The following is an 18,366-nucleotide window of genomic DNA, read 5'->3' on the forward strand; positions in this document are numbered from 1 at the left end:
GACTGTCTTAAACAAATGAAGGTAAACGGGGGAGCTGCGGTTTTTATTGAATAAAAACATAACGTTCACATTTATCAACCGATTTCAGAGGTTTGTGATCTACGTGCAGTTAAAAAAATGTTTGCCTCCAGTTATTTAGTTAGGTTTGGAAAATTATTAATTGAAAGCTCACATTTGTCTGACTTGTTGATTTCGTTGATTTTTTCGGTTTACAAATCTGTATAACTGTAACATATTCATGTAATGTAATTTGAATGTACCTTGGAGATTGAAAATGTTTCTTTTTGAGACCCCAGGAGCCCAAATTCAGACCCAGAACAATAAAACCCACAGAAGAGGAGTTCAAAAGAGGAATCTTTATATTACCAAACTGCAGGGAGAGGAAGAGTAGATATAAGTCATGATCTGCAAGATTAACCACAATCTGAGGCATCGGAGCGAGTTCGCAAAACATTTGATTCAGATTGGGACTCCAAATCGCGTTTCACGAATCATTTGATCTGGACTTCGGAGCGAGTTCGCAAGACATTTGATTCAGATCGCGACTCCGAATCGCGTATCGCGAATCATTTGATCTGGGCTTCGGAGCGAGTTCGCAAGACATTTGATTCAGATCGCGACTCGAATCGCGTATCGCGAATCATTTGATCGGGGCTTCGGAGTTCACAAAACATTTGATTCAGATCGCGACTCCGAATCGCGTATCGCGAATCATTTGATCGGGGCTTCGGAGTTCACAAAACATTTGATTCAGATTGGGACTCCGAAGCGCGATTCGCGAATCATTTGATCGGGGCTTCGGAGCGGATTTGCAAAGCATTTGATTCTATCATGTAGGCTACTAGATCAAGTTTTAATAAAGAGAAGAGGTTTAGAGACAAATTTTTGTTGATAGCCTGTTAGTAATCCCACAGTCAATAGCATCAGTAACTGTATTAGTAAGGGAAAATTCAAACAAAAAAGTTTAAATTTTTATTTTATTTATGTAGCAATGGTCATCTTCACCTCTGTGCAGTGTTCAGGGTATTTCAGGACCCTACATTAAATTCTAATTCATCTAAATGACATGACACTTAATGACTTTACCAAAACAGAAATTGGTACGTCTGATTGTATTAGTGTAATAAAATCACTCAGAATGTTCATATAATGCTTTTGTTTAAAATTGTAATTTTAAATGGTTTCCAGTAAATGGCAGAAATCTACCACTTAAGTATGGCAAATTTTTCATATGACCATGTATGAAAGCAAGAGATGTAGATATACTTTAAAGTTAACAACATATTTGTTTTCTATAAGCGTTTAATATAAACATGTAATACTTTTTTTTTAAAACAATTTTAACATTTAAACAAATTCCATATTAATTGTATAGTAAAAACATTAAAGGAAGTGATGTTACAATTTATGATTGTCTAGATATTGGTGTTTTGAATTTCACCTCTTAAAGCACTTTCTTTTATCATTGCAAATATCAGTATTCAACATTTTGGGATTAAAACATCAAAACATTATGCATTTGTAATTGCAGGTTAAATGCATTTATATCTTGCATTAAACAGTGTGTGTAAACATCTGTCGGGGTCTCTAGAGAGCGATGTGTAGAGGATTAAAACTTGAGCCAGAGGTTCTTCACCGCTATGAGGAGACCTTTGACGTTAACGTTCTTCCATCTGGTCTCATCATCCACCCTGATGTTCCACACCTTGGTGCAGATGGCAAAGTTGTGGACCCAAATGAAGAACCTCCCTGTGGCCTGGTAGAGGTTAAGTGCCCTGATGTGAAAGAAATCGGAGAGGCATTCCACGTTGAGTTTATTGGGGACCATGCAAAACTGAGAAAGAAACACACAATTGGCATTCCACGGTCAGCTGATGGTTCCTGGCTTAGTTAACCTGGTGTGATCTTGTGACAAGTACAAGAGGTGACTTCCATGTGGAGAGGGTATGGAGAGATGATGAGCTGATCACAGAGATCACGGCTAAAGTTGTTGAATTCTACTTTGGCATATACATTAATTTTTTTCTAGGAAGAAAATATTTTTGCTAGGCATGAAGAATTTACCAACAAATGATGTTCCTGTTCTATAGTGAATGTAGTTGTATAGTGTTCTATTACAAGAAAAAACAGTTACCCCAATAAGTCATGCGTCAATTAATTATATTTTATTGTTATTTATGTTATATTGTTGCAACATACCTACCCCAAACTGGAAAGTATTGCAGATCATAAGTAAAAGTAAAGAGTTAAATTTTTATAAAACATTTCTGACTTAAATTTTCCCCCTAAAATCGAAGCATTAAATTCAGCAAAAAAAAAGCACACTGAGAAGTATGTGAAAGATTATATGTATAATGTTTGTTAAAACCCTGGCTGAGAAGGTAACAAAAGCTTAAACTTACTGGAAGATAGCTAAATTTGCTTATCACAAAGCAGACAAGTTACTAGCAGGTGAAGAGAAGCATGGTGTCACTAGCAGGTGAGTAGATGATGCTGATGTCACTAGCAGGTGAGTAGATGATGCTGACGTCACTAGCAGGTGTGTAGATGATGCTGACGTCACTAGCAGGTGAGTAGATGATGCTGACGTCACTAGCAGGTGTGTAGATGATGCTGACGTCACTAGCAGGTGAGTAGATGATGCTGACGTCACTAGCAGGTGAGTAGATGATGCTGACGTCACTAGCAGGTGAGTAGATGATGCTGACGTCACTAGCAGGTGAGTAGATGATGCTGACGTCACTAGCAGGTGAGTAGATGATGCTGACGTCACTAGCAGGTGTGTAGATGATGCTGACGTCACTAGCAGGTGAGTAGATGATGCTGACGTCACTAGCAGGTGAGTAGATGATGCTGACGTCACTAGCAGGTGTGTAGATGATGCTGACGTCACTAGCAGGTGAGTAGATGATGCTGACGTCACTAGCAGGTGTGTAGATGATGCTGACGTCACTAGCAGGTGTTTTTTCCAGCTCCTTTATTTTTCCCATGCCTCAGCAAGAGCACTTAATTAACATAAAGCAAACAACAATACATGTATTATTTTGTGTTAGACATAACACTTTAATAAAAACAACTCATTATTTGGAAAGTTACTATCACATTTATGCAATAATATACCAGTTACTAAGAACATCAATTCAAAGTTAAATAACCTACAAACCATTATAAAATAATTTGAATTCTGCTTGTGCAACAGATGTTTGTTCAGCTGCTCGTATTTCCTACATTGTTGTCGATTTTATTGATAACTTTAAATGTCTTTTTTAATTCTGTGTGACTTAAGCCAGAAAGAGAGCAGTATAAAAGGGAGATGGCAAAAGTATAAAAACACCGCTTCACTAACCTGCTCGACTGTTAGCATGACTGCTACCATGTGCTACATTAAATGTATAACGTTACATCTAACAATACAAATAAAACACATTATATATACTATATTTGATTAGTGACTATAGTTGCCGATAAGCTTTTAATATTGTTTTAGTTAACACATTACTCACCTGGGACTGGGTGGCTGTTGTAATCGTGCTCCTGCACCATCTCAACATTTATTGCTCTGCACCACAAACATCCCTTTTGACGCGTGATTTAACGTCTCCACAACTTTTCCACGCAAATTTGGAGCCCACGGTGCCGAGATCGACTGTACTCGGACCTCATCCTCCGTGAAGTGCTTATAGCACACACTAAACTACCTTTCCTCACAGTCATTGTAGCCTCCTCCTCTAGACAAATTTCAACGCTTTTTTTTATAACACAAAGGCACACTATACACATCTTAATACTTTTGGTCTCCGCCATTTTTCGGCAAGCGAATGAACGCTATAGCGCTTTCCCTGGAAAATAACTTCTGGGATTCGGAGCGAGTTACCAAAACATTTGATTCAGATCAGGTATTTCGAGCGGATTTGCAAAGCATTTGATTCTATCATTTAGGCTACTAAATCAAGTTTTAATAAAGAGAAAAGAGGTTTAGATACAAATTTTTGAAACAAAATAGGATGAGTTTAAATGTCTTTGTTAATTTTGTGTTACTTAAGCCAGAAAGAGAGCAGAATAAAAGGGAGTTAAAAGAAATGGTTAAAACACTGCTTCACTAACCTGATGGACTGTTAGCATAACTGCTACCATGTGCTACGTTAATGTATAACATTTGATACATCTAACAATACAAATAAAACATACTATATTTGATTAATGTCTATAGTTGCCGATAAGCTTTTAATATAAGTTATTGTTTTTATTTAAGTCACCATCTCGACATTTACTGCTCTGCACCACAAACATCCCGTTTTGACGCATGATTTAACGTCTCAGCTAACCTGGAAGGCACAAAACATTTGATTCAGATCGGGACTCTGAAGCGCGTTTCGCGAATCATTTGATCGGGGCTTCGGAGTTCCAAACATTTGATTCAGATCGGGACTCCGAATCGCGTTTCGTGAATCATTTGATCAGGACTCCGAAGCGCATTTCGCGAATCATTTGATTGGGGCTTCTGAGTTTGCAAAACATTTGATTCAGATCGGGACTCCGAATCGCGTTTCGCGAATCATTTGATCGGGGCTTCGGAGTTCGCCAAACATTTGATTCAGATCGGGACTCCGAAGCGCGTTTCGCGAATCATTTGATTGGGGCCTCGGAGTTCGCCAAGTTTGATTCAGATCGGGACTCCGAATCGCGTTTCACGAATCATTTGATCGGGGCTTCGGAGTTCGCCAAACATTTGATTCAGATCGGGACTCCGAATCGCGTTTCGCGAAACATTTGATCGGGACATCGGAGTTTGCAAAACATTTGATTCAGATCGGGACTCCGAATCGCGTTTCACGAATCATTTGATCGGGGCTTCGGAGTTCGCCAAACATTTGATTCAGATCGGGACTCCGAATCGCGTTTCGCGAAACATTTGATCGGGACTCCGAAGCGCGTTTCACGAATCATTTGATCGGGGCCTCGGAGTTCGCCAAACATTTGATTCAGATCGGGACTCCGAATCGCGTTTCACGAATCATTTGACTGGGGCTTCGGAGTTCCCCAACATTTGATTCAGATCGGGACTCTGAAGCGCGTTTCGCGAATCTTTTGATCGGGGCTTCGGAGTTTCCAAAACATTTGATTCAGATCGGGACTCCGAATCGCGTTTCACGAATCATTTGACTGGGGCTTCGGAGTTCCCCAACATTTGATTCAGATCGGGACTCTGAAGCGCGTTTCGCGAATCTTTTGATCGGGGCTTCGGAGTTTCCAAAACATTTGATTCAGATCGGGACTCCGAATCGCGTTCCACGAATCATTTGAATGGGGCTTCGGAGTTCCCCAACATTTGATTCAGATCGGGACTCCGAATCGCGTTTCACGAATCATTTGAGAAGGCCTTTGGAGCGGATTTGGTTTCTACCATGTACTTGTCTAGATCAACTTTTAATAAAGAGAAAAGAGGTTTAGAGACAGATATTTGTTAATAGCCTGTCAGTAATCCCACAGTCCAAAGCATCAGTAACTGTATTAGTACGGGAAAATTAATACAAAATAGGATGAGTTTAAATTTTTATTTTATTTTTGTAGCAATGGTCATCTTAACCTCTGTGCAGTGTTCAGGGTATTTCAGGACCCCCAATTAAATTCTAATTCTAATACTGCATCATGCAAGTGTTTATTTGAGTTGAATATTTCGATATTCATGTAAAGAAAACGAAGCCATAATTTGATACGTTTACATTTATTCATTTAGCAAACGCTTTTATCCAAAGCGACTTACAAATGAGGATAAAAAAACAACACAACAAAAAGAGCAACAAAAAGTTTATAAGCGAAAATAAACAAGATGCATGCAAAATGAAGGCAGATACTGTCTGATATGTTAAGAAATAATATAAAATAAAAATGCTAAAAAATGTTGCCAAAATATTTGACTCAAAAAGTCCAGATGATTCAAACTGTTCGTGACTGTGAGTGTAACAGCATCAGCAGAGATTATTAACCGTAAATGAAAACATTTAAAACTTTGATTCCTCGATTTTAAAAAATAAATAAAAATGTAACAAAACATTACATTACATATGTAGAACTCTACATATGTAGAAGTGATTATCAGTGTCAGACTGTGTGTGTTGTTTTGTCCGGGGCTCGTGGGACAGGCGTACTACTCTGGCTGTGACATCATCATCCTGGGGAGGGACTTTGAGAGGATTCAGATCATGCCAGGAGCCAAACACGGGAACATCCAGGTGGACACACACACACACACACACACACACACACACACACACACGGTTCTGGCGTCCAAACAACATCAAGGTCTTTATAAACTGTTACAGCACTTACTCAGAGTGACACATAGCATAGCTTTTAGCCTCATGGTTGCAGTTTGAGGTTTAGAAATTAGTTTTATTATTATTTATTTTTTTAGCCTTTATGTTTATGTCAGTTTTAATAATTTTAGCATTTCAACTTTTTTGTAAAAAGTTACTACTTTAATTTTAGTACTGTTTAAATTTAATTTATAGTGCTTTTTACTTTACAAATCATTGCAAAGCAACTTTACAGAAGATTAAGTTACAATATTTAGTAGTAGCTTACACGATTTATCTATATCATTTTACTTTAGCTTTATTTCAATTACAGAAAACTGTTTTTAGTAGTTTCAGTCTTAGTTAACAACAATGACACATAGTTGGTTGCTTTGGGAATTACTAGTTAGGAATAAAAGTTTAACTGTGCTTATTTTACATATTTATTTTTTTTAATAAAATGTAAAAAATTATATATTTTTTGTACGAGTTTCTGTCTTCTGCTGAATGCTAAAAAGATGATGCTTTAAACACCAAACGGTTGATGGTACCCATTCACTTCCATAGTATTTTTCCTCTATTATAGAAGTCAATGGGTGCCGTCAACTATTCGCACTCAAAAAAACATCTTCTTTAGTGAAAAAAACACACTTGTTCAGGCTGAGGAAGAGTAAACGATCGCAGGATTTGATTGTTTGATTCCTCTCACAGACAATACAGTTATATGAGTGTTAATCTAAACTGTGTTTGAATATGAAGCACTTTTTGTGTGTGAAGACATTTGTGAATCAACCAATCAGCTGTCACTCGATTTCAGAGCCGCTAACTAGAATAAGATAACAGCTACTTTTATTTTCAGTATAAATATGGAGTTGAACACAAGGCTTGATGAAATAATACTGTGATAAAGATAAAGCGTATAATCATCGAGGCTCCTGCAGACGTATGTTTTAGGAAGATTGTCCAGGGTTTATTTTTTACTCTTTTCTTTTACCCGCCAACGCTCGACTCGGACACAAACACGAGAGATTTTAATTTGTGTCCGAGTCGAACGGTGGCGTCATGGTGTTCTTCTTCACCGCAGAGAATGATGCTCTTGCTCTTGTTTTCCAGCTCAAATATCTGAACATCCTTAAATCGAGAAGCATTTACTGAAATATAAATGAGTTAATATTTAAAACAAGAACAAATATCTTTGTTCAAGAAAAACAATAGTTTTCACCTTTGGCAGTATTTTTTTTCCCCGTTTTAAGAATTAACCAATAAAAATCTAAAAATGAATATATTGAGTAGATAATAATAATTAATATCTGAGGTCATTATGCATCTCCTGCAAATGTCTTGGTTTCACGATGTTCATATATTAGCACTGGAATACAGAGTGTAAGTTTTTTCTTCCCCAGATTATTTCTGATGTGAGGAAGCAGTGAGGAATCCGCTGTATAGTGATCATGCTCTCTGCCCTTTAACCTCTCAAATCTGAAAATATACGCCAATGAATCTAATTTTATATCAAGTATGAAGAGATCTGTAATATACTTGACTGTATGTTATGAGAAAATAAATTACTTAATGCAACATCCATTATTTCTTTGCTGGGTTTAAGTTTTTTTTTTTATGAATGATTATGTCATCTTTTATTAGAAACATTATTAGAAATGTCTGTATGAATCAGAATCAAACGATTAAGTGATTAATACAGAGATTTTCTTCCTTAGTATTTCTGTCTTGTTTTCTGGTATAAATGAATGCTTTCAAACGATTAATCGCTTTAGAATATGAGCCGGGTCATTCTGTCGATTCATTCAGGGCTGCTCTGGGTTTAGTACAAACACAACATTAGTCTATAGGGAGGTATAGTCTTGTCTCTTGGAAATGCAGAGAACAGCTTTCCTCAGCTTTCATTAACGCTGTCCTTGTCCTGTTTGCAAATGGCTAAAAGGGAAGAAAAAATAATACATAGAATAAGTTCACAGTTTGTTCATGTTCGTTAATGAATTAACTAACATAAACTAAAGGACTAGTATTCTAAAGTGTTACCACTTAATCTTTGTAAATAAGTAACGGAAGTGAAATTAAAGAGAGAAGCTTTAGCTCCATCATTAATCTAGACAGTCAACGTGCTCACTCTGTATATTGTGCTCATAACACCATTTAGTTTATTATATAAATGGCAATATAAGTAAAAACGTAATAAGAATTCATTTATTCTTATAAAGTCTCAGCTTTCACTGCTAACTACGTTAGCGATATCGCTAGCTATTTATTAATAGTCTGACACTGGTGGTTAATTAAGCTGTCAACATAATGTTAAAAATGACCAAAAAACATCGATAAAAAACAGCTGAGTCTTACCTGTGAAAGATAACACCCCGAGATCTGTTTTTATTATCGTGAGACGGTTTGTAGGTGTCCAATTTGTCGATGATGAGTCAGGTACGTTTTCTTCTGTCCTGATGTGAGAGTTATGAGAGTTGCCCGCTCCAATATGGCGGCGACGTTGACGTGCCGTCGAGTGGCCAATGTATTTATCTGTCTATATATAGTCTATATGTATGTCTATTTTGACACAAATAATAAAAATGAGTCTGTGAGTGACTGATGTACAGTGTGTTCAATGGACTGTATTGTTGTTTCACAAATGTGTCTTTTCAGAGAGGAAGAAGTAAAAACCGTTCAGAAGACAAGAAACTGCATACAACCAGTTTTGAAAGTTGTGAGTTTTAGCTCAAATGAAGATATAAAGGATCTAGGGGCTTTATACAGTGCGTGCCATTGTAAAAAACCATAAAACATTCCTTCACAGCCTCCTTTATCCTCGTTAAATTCAATGTGGCGTCTAACCTGAGGAAAAAGGTCTTAAGTTAAAAATTAACTTAAGTTATAAAAGCATTCTGAGTGTTGACAGAACGTTCAAAACATACATTTTTTTAACCCTTTATGGTACAGAGTTAAAAAAAATTAAATATATTTCACTATGGGAATTAAAAAAGGCCTTAAGGTAGACAGTGATGTGCTTTTTTTAATTCACATGACATTTGAATGTCAGTCCAAAACTCGTTAAAATATTGCTTTACTCAATAAAGAAGTAACTGATTATTTAACTAAGTTAATTTTTATGTAAAGTAATGCGCTATTTTTCTTTTGCATAACTTTTTCATCTGGGCAGGGCTTGCTTGTTTTTTTTTTAATATAAAAAAGTAATATTTTTTTGGTAAACAAAATTCCTTTCACACTAAAAACTAAATGAATAAGTCTCAGACTGAAGAGAAAGTAAATTTACATCTGCACAATATATAAAACAAAAGAAAAAGTTCAACACAATTCAGCAAATAAAAAAGAAGCACAAATGTTTATCTAGAGTAATTGTGCCTTATATAAATATGGTTGAAATTTATCATTTAAGGTCAGCACTACCCTTACAAAAAAATAACCATGGTTTTTTTTATAGTAAAACTGTAGTAACCCATGGTTTTTTGGCGTATTGACTGCCATTTGTAAAACCACAGATTTACTACAAATACCGTGGTTAAACTATGGTTAATATAGCAAAACCATGGTTAGTTTGTGGTTACCATGGTTTAACTACAGTAACCATGGTTTTTTGGTTTTATTTGTAGTAAAACCATGGTTAATTTTCGTAAGGGATAAAGACGTTTTTAATAAAGTGGGATTGAATACATAAAGGATATTTGTTTTATTTAACATTTAATAACTGCATCACATTCTGAGTTACATTTTGCTATTTTTATTCATTTTAAGGAATACTTGAACTATTTTTTTTTCGAGTGAGATTAACGTTCACTTTTATTCAAGAACTACAGCGACATCTAACTCCTGAACATGGGGACAGAAGAGCTGTCAATCAATAAATGGGGAAACTGGTGTTATTTATTTGAAAAAGTAACTCAGATACTTTCTTGTAAATTAAAAAGTAATGTGTTACTTTACTAGTTACTTGAAAAAAAGTAATCTGATTATGTAACTCAAGTTACTTGTCATGTGTTACCCCAACACTGTTTATTTCTTCTTTTCAGAAGATGAAAACAGCAATATTTTATGGAAAGGCCAATAGAAAGTTAGCTCTTCCATGTGATGAGAGCGATGCAAGAGTTTGCCTTCAGTGAAGGTTAAATGATAGGGATCTACTTATTTTCTGTTTGCATGAATTCAGAGTATATATATATAAAGAAATGCTCTTTTTATAAATGTTTTTGTGCTAACATTTTGAGAAGATTATTAAAAACATTTAAATCTTCATACGAACATTTTATTAATGTTACCTAGAAAAAACATTTGCTCATAATATCCATACAATTAGCCAAAAAATATAGCTGGGATAATATTACAATTTTTTAGATTAAGACCTTAAGATTATTCTGTTAGTGAAAGAGTTTCTATTCATAGTTAATTATTGCCATGAGAAGGTGAGGCGGCCATAAAAGTGTGTTTTAAAAAAAGTGTGTGCTTAACAGAATGACACAGCAAACGAAGGGTGTAGTAACATTATTACTGATCATATGAAGTACAAGTAACTAATACTTTTCAAACTAACCTTCTTCAATTTCAGCTCAGGAAATAGTTTTGTTTTCACCTGAATAATACTACATCCTGGTTTTAAACAACATATTCTTCCGCTATATGCTACATTAGTTCCTCAACTTTCTGAATAAAAACTGCTTTCCGTGAGTCAACTGAAACTCATTGTCTCTTTGAATTTCAAGTTTTATCAAAAGATGTTTGGAAATGAATAACACTGACAGCACAAGAAGAGAAAACTCTTGTTTACTCAGAAAAAAAACAGCATTTTGTTTTTCCCATATTATATATAAACCTTTATGGCAGATTGAAGCTGGCATGATGAACACCACCCACAACATGACACTCCCCATATCCACCCTCTGGTTTGATTATAAATGACAACTTCATAGTGAAGAGGAACCACAAACTCTTCCTGAAGTGATTCACATCTGTGAGTTATTCAAAATATATCTTATTTAATATCGTCCTTATTCCCAGTTGGCACTATTATTACTTTACTTTAAGAATAACTTCAGTATTTAAGTATTAATATTATTCTATTATGTACACCAATGTATTATTCTTAAAAATATACCTGTCCATGATAAAGATCATGGAAATGATGTCACCTGGGAGTCTGCGCACATTCGTCACCAGAAGATGAAAGAAGTTTCTCGTGAATTATGACCACAGATTTAACAACGTTTGACAACCTGTTTATCTCCCTCTTTTTTATTATTATTGTTTTATCTCCCTCTTCAGGTAAAGTCTTCAAGTCTCTGCTGACGTCACACGCAGGGATAGGCTGCGTCACGTGGTACAACTTTCCAAACCGGTGTGTTTTCAGAAAAAAACTAAATGCGGAGAAACAAAAAGCTGGAAAAGGTAAGACGAAATCATCCTTAAAGTATACTATATAATTTGTATGTATAATACCATTATATAGTAAAACCAAGCCGCATTTTCAAGGATGTGATAGCTGTTGTTTTATTAGAAAGACATCTGTCTGTCAGTGCTGTTATTGTCATGTCGTTTAGTTGCAGTTTACTAAGCGTTCTTATGTTTTATATTTTAAAGAAGCCTTAGATAAAGCAGATATCTTAGTTTTGGATGTAGATCTACGCACTATTTAGGATAAATGTCAATCATTTAAACTTCGTTGACCTGTTGATTCCGCAGTGTTTTTCTTAAGCGCGCGCTCACGCAGTGCAACATTGTTTCAGTTTAGCATGGAATGTATCGATTTAAATGACGAGAACGTTTTATATTATTCTTTACTGGTAATTACTTACATTGTTGAATTGCTGCCAGCAACACTCAAAAAAAAAAAACATTAGCATGTGCTATGGTATTTATATCTCATACATATTACCATGGTCAAGAAGCATGGTATAACTTTGGTACCTTTTACCACTTTTTAAAACGTAGATACTCATAGATACAGACATTTTTGGCTTTTCGTGAATGTGTTGAATTCCTTTATTAATATATAACTTTATCATTTCTTGTTATTGTCTTTCAGGCCTTTGGTTTCACATGTATCATTCGAGGTTTTACAGACTGAACTCAATGTAAGTCTTGCACAGTGTCTGCATGTGAAAGGTATTCCTTAAAAATGTCTTGTTCTTTCTCATTTGTAATACTTTTCTCTTGTTGTTTCATTAGGGAAACCATGCTTAAGGAAGAACGTAACATGGAGAATGTTGTTTTTCTTTATTTGATGCTGTTGACACAGCGTTAGTAGTCTGTGATTACCCAATCAGGCGTCTAGTTCTTGAACAGGCATGTTTATTTCTGTCTCTGTGGTTGTCTTGATTCTGTCTGCGTTGTAAATGTTTGGGTTGCAGTCGTATGTGCTGTGGGTTTAGAGTTAACACTCTTGCTAGTGGATGTCGGGGTACGGTTAAAGTTGAACTGCTTGACCTCAGAAGCACCTGTGTCCAGGAACTTATATTCTACAAAGATCAATATAGACATGTATCACACATCTTTATAATACTTGTTTAATCGTAGTATTAAGTGGTAGAATATATTTTTTAAATAAATTGTCCCACAAAGTAGTTCTATTTCTAGTTTCTGAATCTACTTTATTACTTAAATATTGTTTACACATACTCTATATATAATTCCATTTAGCAAGTTCATTTATTCATCATTTAAGACACTGTTGCTTCCAAGCGGTTGGTTTCTTGTACCTCTTCCTGGTGTCTTTAATGGTGATTGTGTTGATAGCCTCTTGTCTGCTTTGGAAAAGGGTTTTTTGCTTAATTTCTTCATTCTTTTGCTTATTCTTGCACTCTTTTCACTTGTATACAGGTGTTTCCAGCTCCATAAGTGGATGAAATCATCAAGATTTATTTTAGTGAAAAACAATATACTAGCAGACAAATTTGCGTACTTTGCTATAGTTTCTATCATATCTACGTGTTCTAGCACACAATATCTGCTCTACAATAGCAGTTCTCAACTGGTTTTCTTCAGCGCATAGATTCTACATTGCATGTTAACTGATGAACTGTGCAATAGTTGATATACAAGTACGTAAAAATGTATTTAATATCAAACAATGCTTGACAGGATGCACTGACTTCCTTTGACGTCAACAACAAAGGTTTTGGGAATCAGAAGACTTCTCCTATTTAAAAGTTGATAAAACTACTTATTTGTTTTCTTAACTTTTCAAAACAGACTAAAATAACTTGAGGAGGTTTGACAAAAAACACATGCAGATAATAAAACAAATCTCAAACTTTAGAAGTAAAGTGCATTGCTCAATCTACAATCTATGCTTATTTATAGTCAGTTGCATTGTTCAGAACAGACATATGAACGATTTGTGCTTCACAAACTACCAGTTGAGAACCACTACTCTACAAGAACTAAAGCCAGTTTACTAAGCCATTTTTCTTCATGTTCCTTTAGCGATAATTGCATATTCTGGAGTAGACACTTCGTCATTGTCTATAATAGTAGTTTTCAACTGGTTTTGCTTCAGGACCAATACTAAACCAAAACCGCACCATCATTTGTATAGAAGTAAGCAAAAATATATTTAATATTAAACAGTGTTTGCACTTCCTTTGACATCAACAACAAAAGTTATTATGGGAATCTGGAATTTTGGGTCACGAACCACCAGTTGAAAACCACTAATCTACAAGAACTAAACCCAGTTTTCAAGATCTTCTCTGAAGCCTTTTCACTTCATGTTCCTCTAGGGATAATTTATATATTCTAGAGGAGACTCCATTCTTCGTGTCCAAACATGCCCCACTACAACGATGTACGCACAGACTCGCTTCCGAGTCTTCACGAATTGACCGATCACAGGACATCTGACTCTTTATGCTCCGAACCACCTCCCCTTCCGGACCTACCACCGATAGACCCAGAGAATGACCCCGTCGGAAGCAAGGACAACGGGGACTCTGCCCTCGACATCAAACCCGTCCACCGTTTCTTCCCAGACACATGGAAGAACTTCTTCAGGTCCAGCAGCGGAAGCAGCAAGCTGAAGTCAATGTTGGGCTCGAGCAGCAAGAACACGACCACTGACGGCGTTCCTTGTTCTCCGCCGCCATCACCATCTGTTCCCGGTTCCTACCGCGACCAGTACGGCGGATCCGGAGGCAGTTATAACTCCCGTAAAGAACGCGAGGCAATGCTGTTGGAGTCCATTGATGGGCATACTGTGCACACAGCTTTGACATACAGCGAAAAAGTTGAGGAATACAACCAGCGCTACGCCTACATGAAGTCTTGGGCTGGACTTTTACGTATTCTTGGTTGCGTCGAGCTGCTTCTTGGAGCAGCGATTTTTGCATGCGTTTGTGCTTACATTCATAAAGACAATGAGTGGTATAACATTTTCGGATACTCGCAGCCTGGTGGGTTTTACAGTGGAGGTTACAGCGGCTCTTACGGAGGAGGCACTTACGGTAATGCCAACTACACCGGACCCAAGACGCCGTTCATCCTAGTGGTGGCAGGATTGGCGTGGATAGTGACCATAATCATTCTTGTCCTGGGAATGACCATGTACTATCGAACTATCCTTCTAGACTCAAGTTGGTGGCCTTTAACGGAGTTCTTCATAAACCTGACTCTTGCAGTCCTGTTTTTGGCAGCGGGTTGTGTGTACGTGAATGACACTACTCGAGGTGGACTCTGCTCCTATCAGGCCTTCAATAACGGCATCAATGGTGCTTTCTGTCGCACTGATGCTGGGCAGACCGCTGCTATCATTTTCCTGTTCTTCATCATGATCGTGTACTTGGTCGGAGCCATTGTGTGTCTGAAATTGTGGCGTCACGAGGTGGCTCGGCGACTTCGAGAACAAAACGGACAGGAGGTGAGATTGTCTATTTCTGTTGCATACTATATTCTAAACCAGTGTTATTATAGTATCAGTATGCTATAATAGTTTTTTGTTATATTAATAAAACAATAATTGATTCACCTCCACTTTTGTGTTATAGATGCAGCCAAAAGATTCTCCTGTTGCTGATCATTTGGCAAGAATTTACTATTTTCTGTCTGTTCTCATGTTTACCCAGGATGCATTGCCATCTGCTTTATGATGTGTTGCATGTAGTCTTTCACAGCATACTGGAAACCGATTTTGCTAATATAACAAAATATAATTAATTTAATGCAATTAAATCTGAATAAATAAGTTTTCCATTGATGTATGGTTTGTTAGGATAGGACGATATTTGCCCGAGATACAACTATTTGAGGGTGCAAAAAAATTTTTATTGTATTGTATTGTGAAAATCGCCTTTAAACTTGTGCAAATTAATTCCTTAGCGATGCATATTACCGATCAAAAAAGAAGTTTTGATATATTTATGGTAGGAAATTTACAAAATATCTTCATGGAACATGATCTTTACTTAATATACTAATTATTTTTGGCAATTGCTACAAATATACCCCAGAGACTCACAAATGAACACAACAAGAATTTTAAAGCCTAAATACAATCGCCAGAAGTAAACAGCTAAACGGGCTTAAAATAAATTCGAACACAATCAAATGACTTTTAGTCTTTATTTAAAAACATTTTCTCTGAAAGTTTGAGTTTCAATAGCTTGCAAAAGTGTAATTATATCTGTAAAATCAAATTAGTGAGTAGATGAGTTTACCTGTTTAGCTTGTAGCTGTTTAATATCAAGACCACCTTTTAGACACTTGTTAGCAACCGCCTTTCTCAAGACTAGTAAAAAAAAATCGCAAGGGGTATTACTGATGTTTTTTTTATATTTTTATAAAATGTGAAAATATGTTGTTAACCGCAGACTTAAATCCAGACGTTCTACTAAAAAGCCATTGACTTCAAGACGATGGAACCAGAAGTGCTAAAATGCAACTAATTTATGGGTTTCCGGCCGTAAAAATTAACTATCCGTGCAGCACTCTGTTAATAACCATAACTAGGTGGGCGGGGCTTAGCAAAGGGTCAGTCTGTGATTAAGTCAGAGGATATTCCTGGCAATTTTGCATCATCTTCTTTGCTGTAATAGGTTGTTGATGGTTCAAGGGAGCCGATGCCAGTCTCAGCATTGGTACAGCACACTGCCACCCCAGCCGTCACCAAGCCCAGAGTTGTGAAAGGCCATATTCCAGCTGGACACGCTCCAAAACCTGTGATCATGCCGGACTACATCGCGTGAGTATTCACTTAAAACAGAACTGACAATAGGGTATTTTATAACCTTGAGATGCTTTTGCTCTGTGATTAAGCTCTTCCTTGTGTTTTGTGTTTCCCTGCAGTAAATATCCAGCCATCCGAACGGATGAGCAGCGGGATCAGTATAAAGCCGTGTTTAATGACCAGTATTCTGAGTATAAAGAGCTGCATGCAGAAGTTCAAGCGATACTGAAGAAGTTTGATGAAATGGATGTGATGATGCAGAAATTACCACAAAACCCCACCAGCCACACAGTCAGTTGAAAATTACTTTACATGTGCATGTGAATGCTCATCTATAAAACAAATATCAAGCACAAATCAAGAAGAAGTCTATGTGTGTGTTTTTATTTGAAAATCTGATTTTTTTTTTTTTGTCCCTGTTGGATGTTAGAACAACATTTAACAAATGTTTTTAGGCTTCAGCTTTATAAATTATGAATTTGCTGTTTTATAAGATACTGCAATGCCACAGGTCTTGATGCGTTTTATTTGTACTACGTTTTTTTAAGCAAAGGATTTTACCCTTTATTTTTGTCATGTAATAAAAAAATTAAATTCCGATATATAGTTGTCTAATAAACCCGGCATTGCATATTATGAATATTGTTGGCTCTTTTACACAATGCTTTTGTTCCTCTTTTAAAGCTGCTTTGGATAAAAGTGTCTGCTAAATGCATAAATGTGAATCATGAATTTCAGAAGAATAATTCTAGTCTACTAAAAAAAAATCTCTTATTTTTTATCATAGGAGCGTGATCACATCAACAAAATCCGGCAGGAATATCAGAGGAAGAAGATGGTGAGTTATTGGCATGCACTGCCTTTATTTAATAATTAAAAAAAAATCCTTATGACATTTTTTAAATATTAGTGGAAAGATGAGGAAATAGTCGTTTTTGGATGAACTATCCCTTTAAAAACTAGTTGTTCTGTTTGGTTATAAAATGCAGTATAACCCATGTTTGTGGCCATTGAGAGGAGATTTAGTTCTCACTCTTCGTGGTCTTATTTATGTCTATGACGGTGTTTTGTCCCTAGGACCCTTCATTTCTGGAGAAGAAGGAAAGATGCGAGTACCTGAAGAACAAACTTGCGCACATCAAACAAAGGATTCACGAGTTCGACAAAGTCATGGGCTGGAACGATGGTTACGGCTGAAACAGGCAGCACTAGATTCAGTCATGCCATGACGGTCCTTCATTTTTAGCTGGGACATCATATTACACTGAACATGTGACCACTGTATCTGCAGAGCCATGCTAGTCTGGATTTATGTTACTAACAGTAATCCAATGAGGGATCGATAACTTGCATGCTCTTAATGTGCACGCTCTTGACTGAAAATATTTTCTTTTTCATTTTGTATTTCACAATGCTGACTAAAAGTGCATGAATGTTTAAAGAGATACTCTGTGCACAGTTTGTGCATGAATACAGAACTGCTGTTTTTTTAATCAGTTCATTCATTAGTTTTTCTGTGTTGAAGTTCTATTTGATCTGAACAACAGCCTTGTCCTTATATATTCAGTGTTGTACATGCATTTTGATGTGTTGAATAGGTGATTTATATGCAAATAATGTAAAGAGTGAAAAGGTGAAGCATTTCATCAGATTTGTTGTAGCTGAAATAATCGTTGAATAAAAAGTCCGGTCAGGAAACACTTCAGACACAACGGAGCATGATTATCTTTCTTTCCCCTCCATGGCTGATTTGCAGCATAGACATAAAAAGCTTAAGAATTGCCTTATTCCCTAGACACTTTCACTACTTCTATTTTATAGAAAACATTTAGTTGTCCATTTCTATCAACTCCCCATTTCTGGCACAAACTGCAGAAGCCGTTTAAAAGTGCA

General features: G+C 36.3%; 1 protein-coding gene across 2 annotated transcripts; it reads left to right on the forward strand.

The window, feature by feature from the left end:
• The first annotated feature begins 11,230 nt into the window (after window positions 1-11,230).
• On the forward strand, window positions 11,231-18,187 carry LOC113102519 (MARVEL domain-containing protein 2-like). 2 transcript variants are annotated; one of them, XM_026265810.1, is made up of 10 exons: window positions 11,231-11,268; window positions 11,580-11,702; window positions 12,340-12,388; window positions 12,483-12,599; window positions 14,036-15,168; window positions 15,296-15,331; window positions 16,343-16,488; window positions 16,593-16,764; window positions 17,261-17,311; window positions 17,551-18,187. In XM_026265810.1, the coding sequence occupies exons 5-10, from the start codon at window positions 14,083-14,085 to the stop codon at window positions 17,668-17,670; spliced, it is 1,611 nt and encodes a 536-aa protein (XP_026121595.1). In that variant the 5' UTR covers window positions 11,231-11,268; window positions 11,580-11,702; window positions 12,340-12,388; window positions 12,483-12,599; window positions 14,036-14,082; the 3' UTR covers window positions 17,671-18,187. The 2 variants fall into 2 exon arrangements, with proteins under 2 accessions (XP_026121595.1, XP_026121596.1); XM_026265811.1 differs by lacking the exon at window positions 15,296-15,331.
• The last annotated feature ends 179 nt before the right edge of the window (window positions 18,188-18,366 follow it).

The sequence above is a fragment of the Carassius auratus genome, unplaced genomic scaffold (genome assembly GCF_003368295.1).
Source record: "Carassius auratus strain Wakin unplaced genomic scaffold, ASM336829v1 scaf_tig00217731, whole genome shotgun sequence".
Taxonomy (NCBI): Eukaryota; Metazoa; Chordata; class Actinopteri; order Cypriniformes; family Cyprinidae; genus Carassius; species Carassius auratus.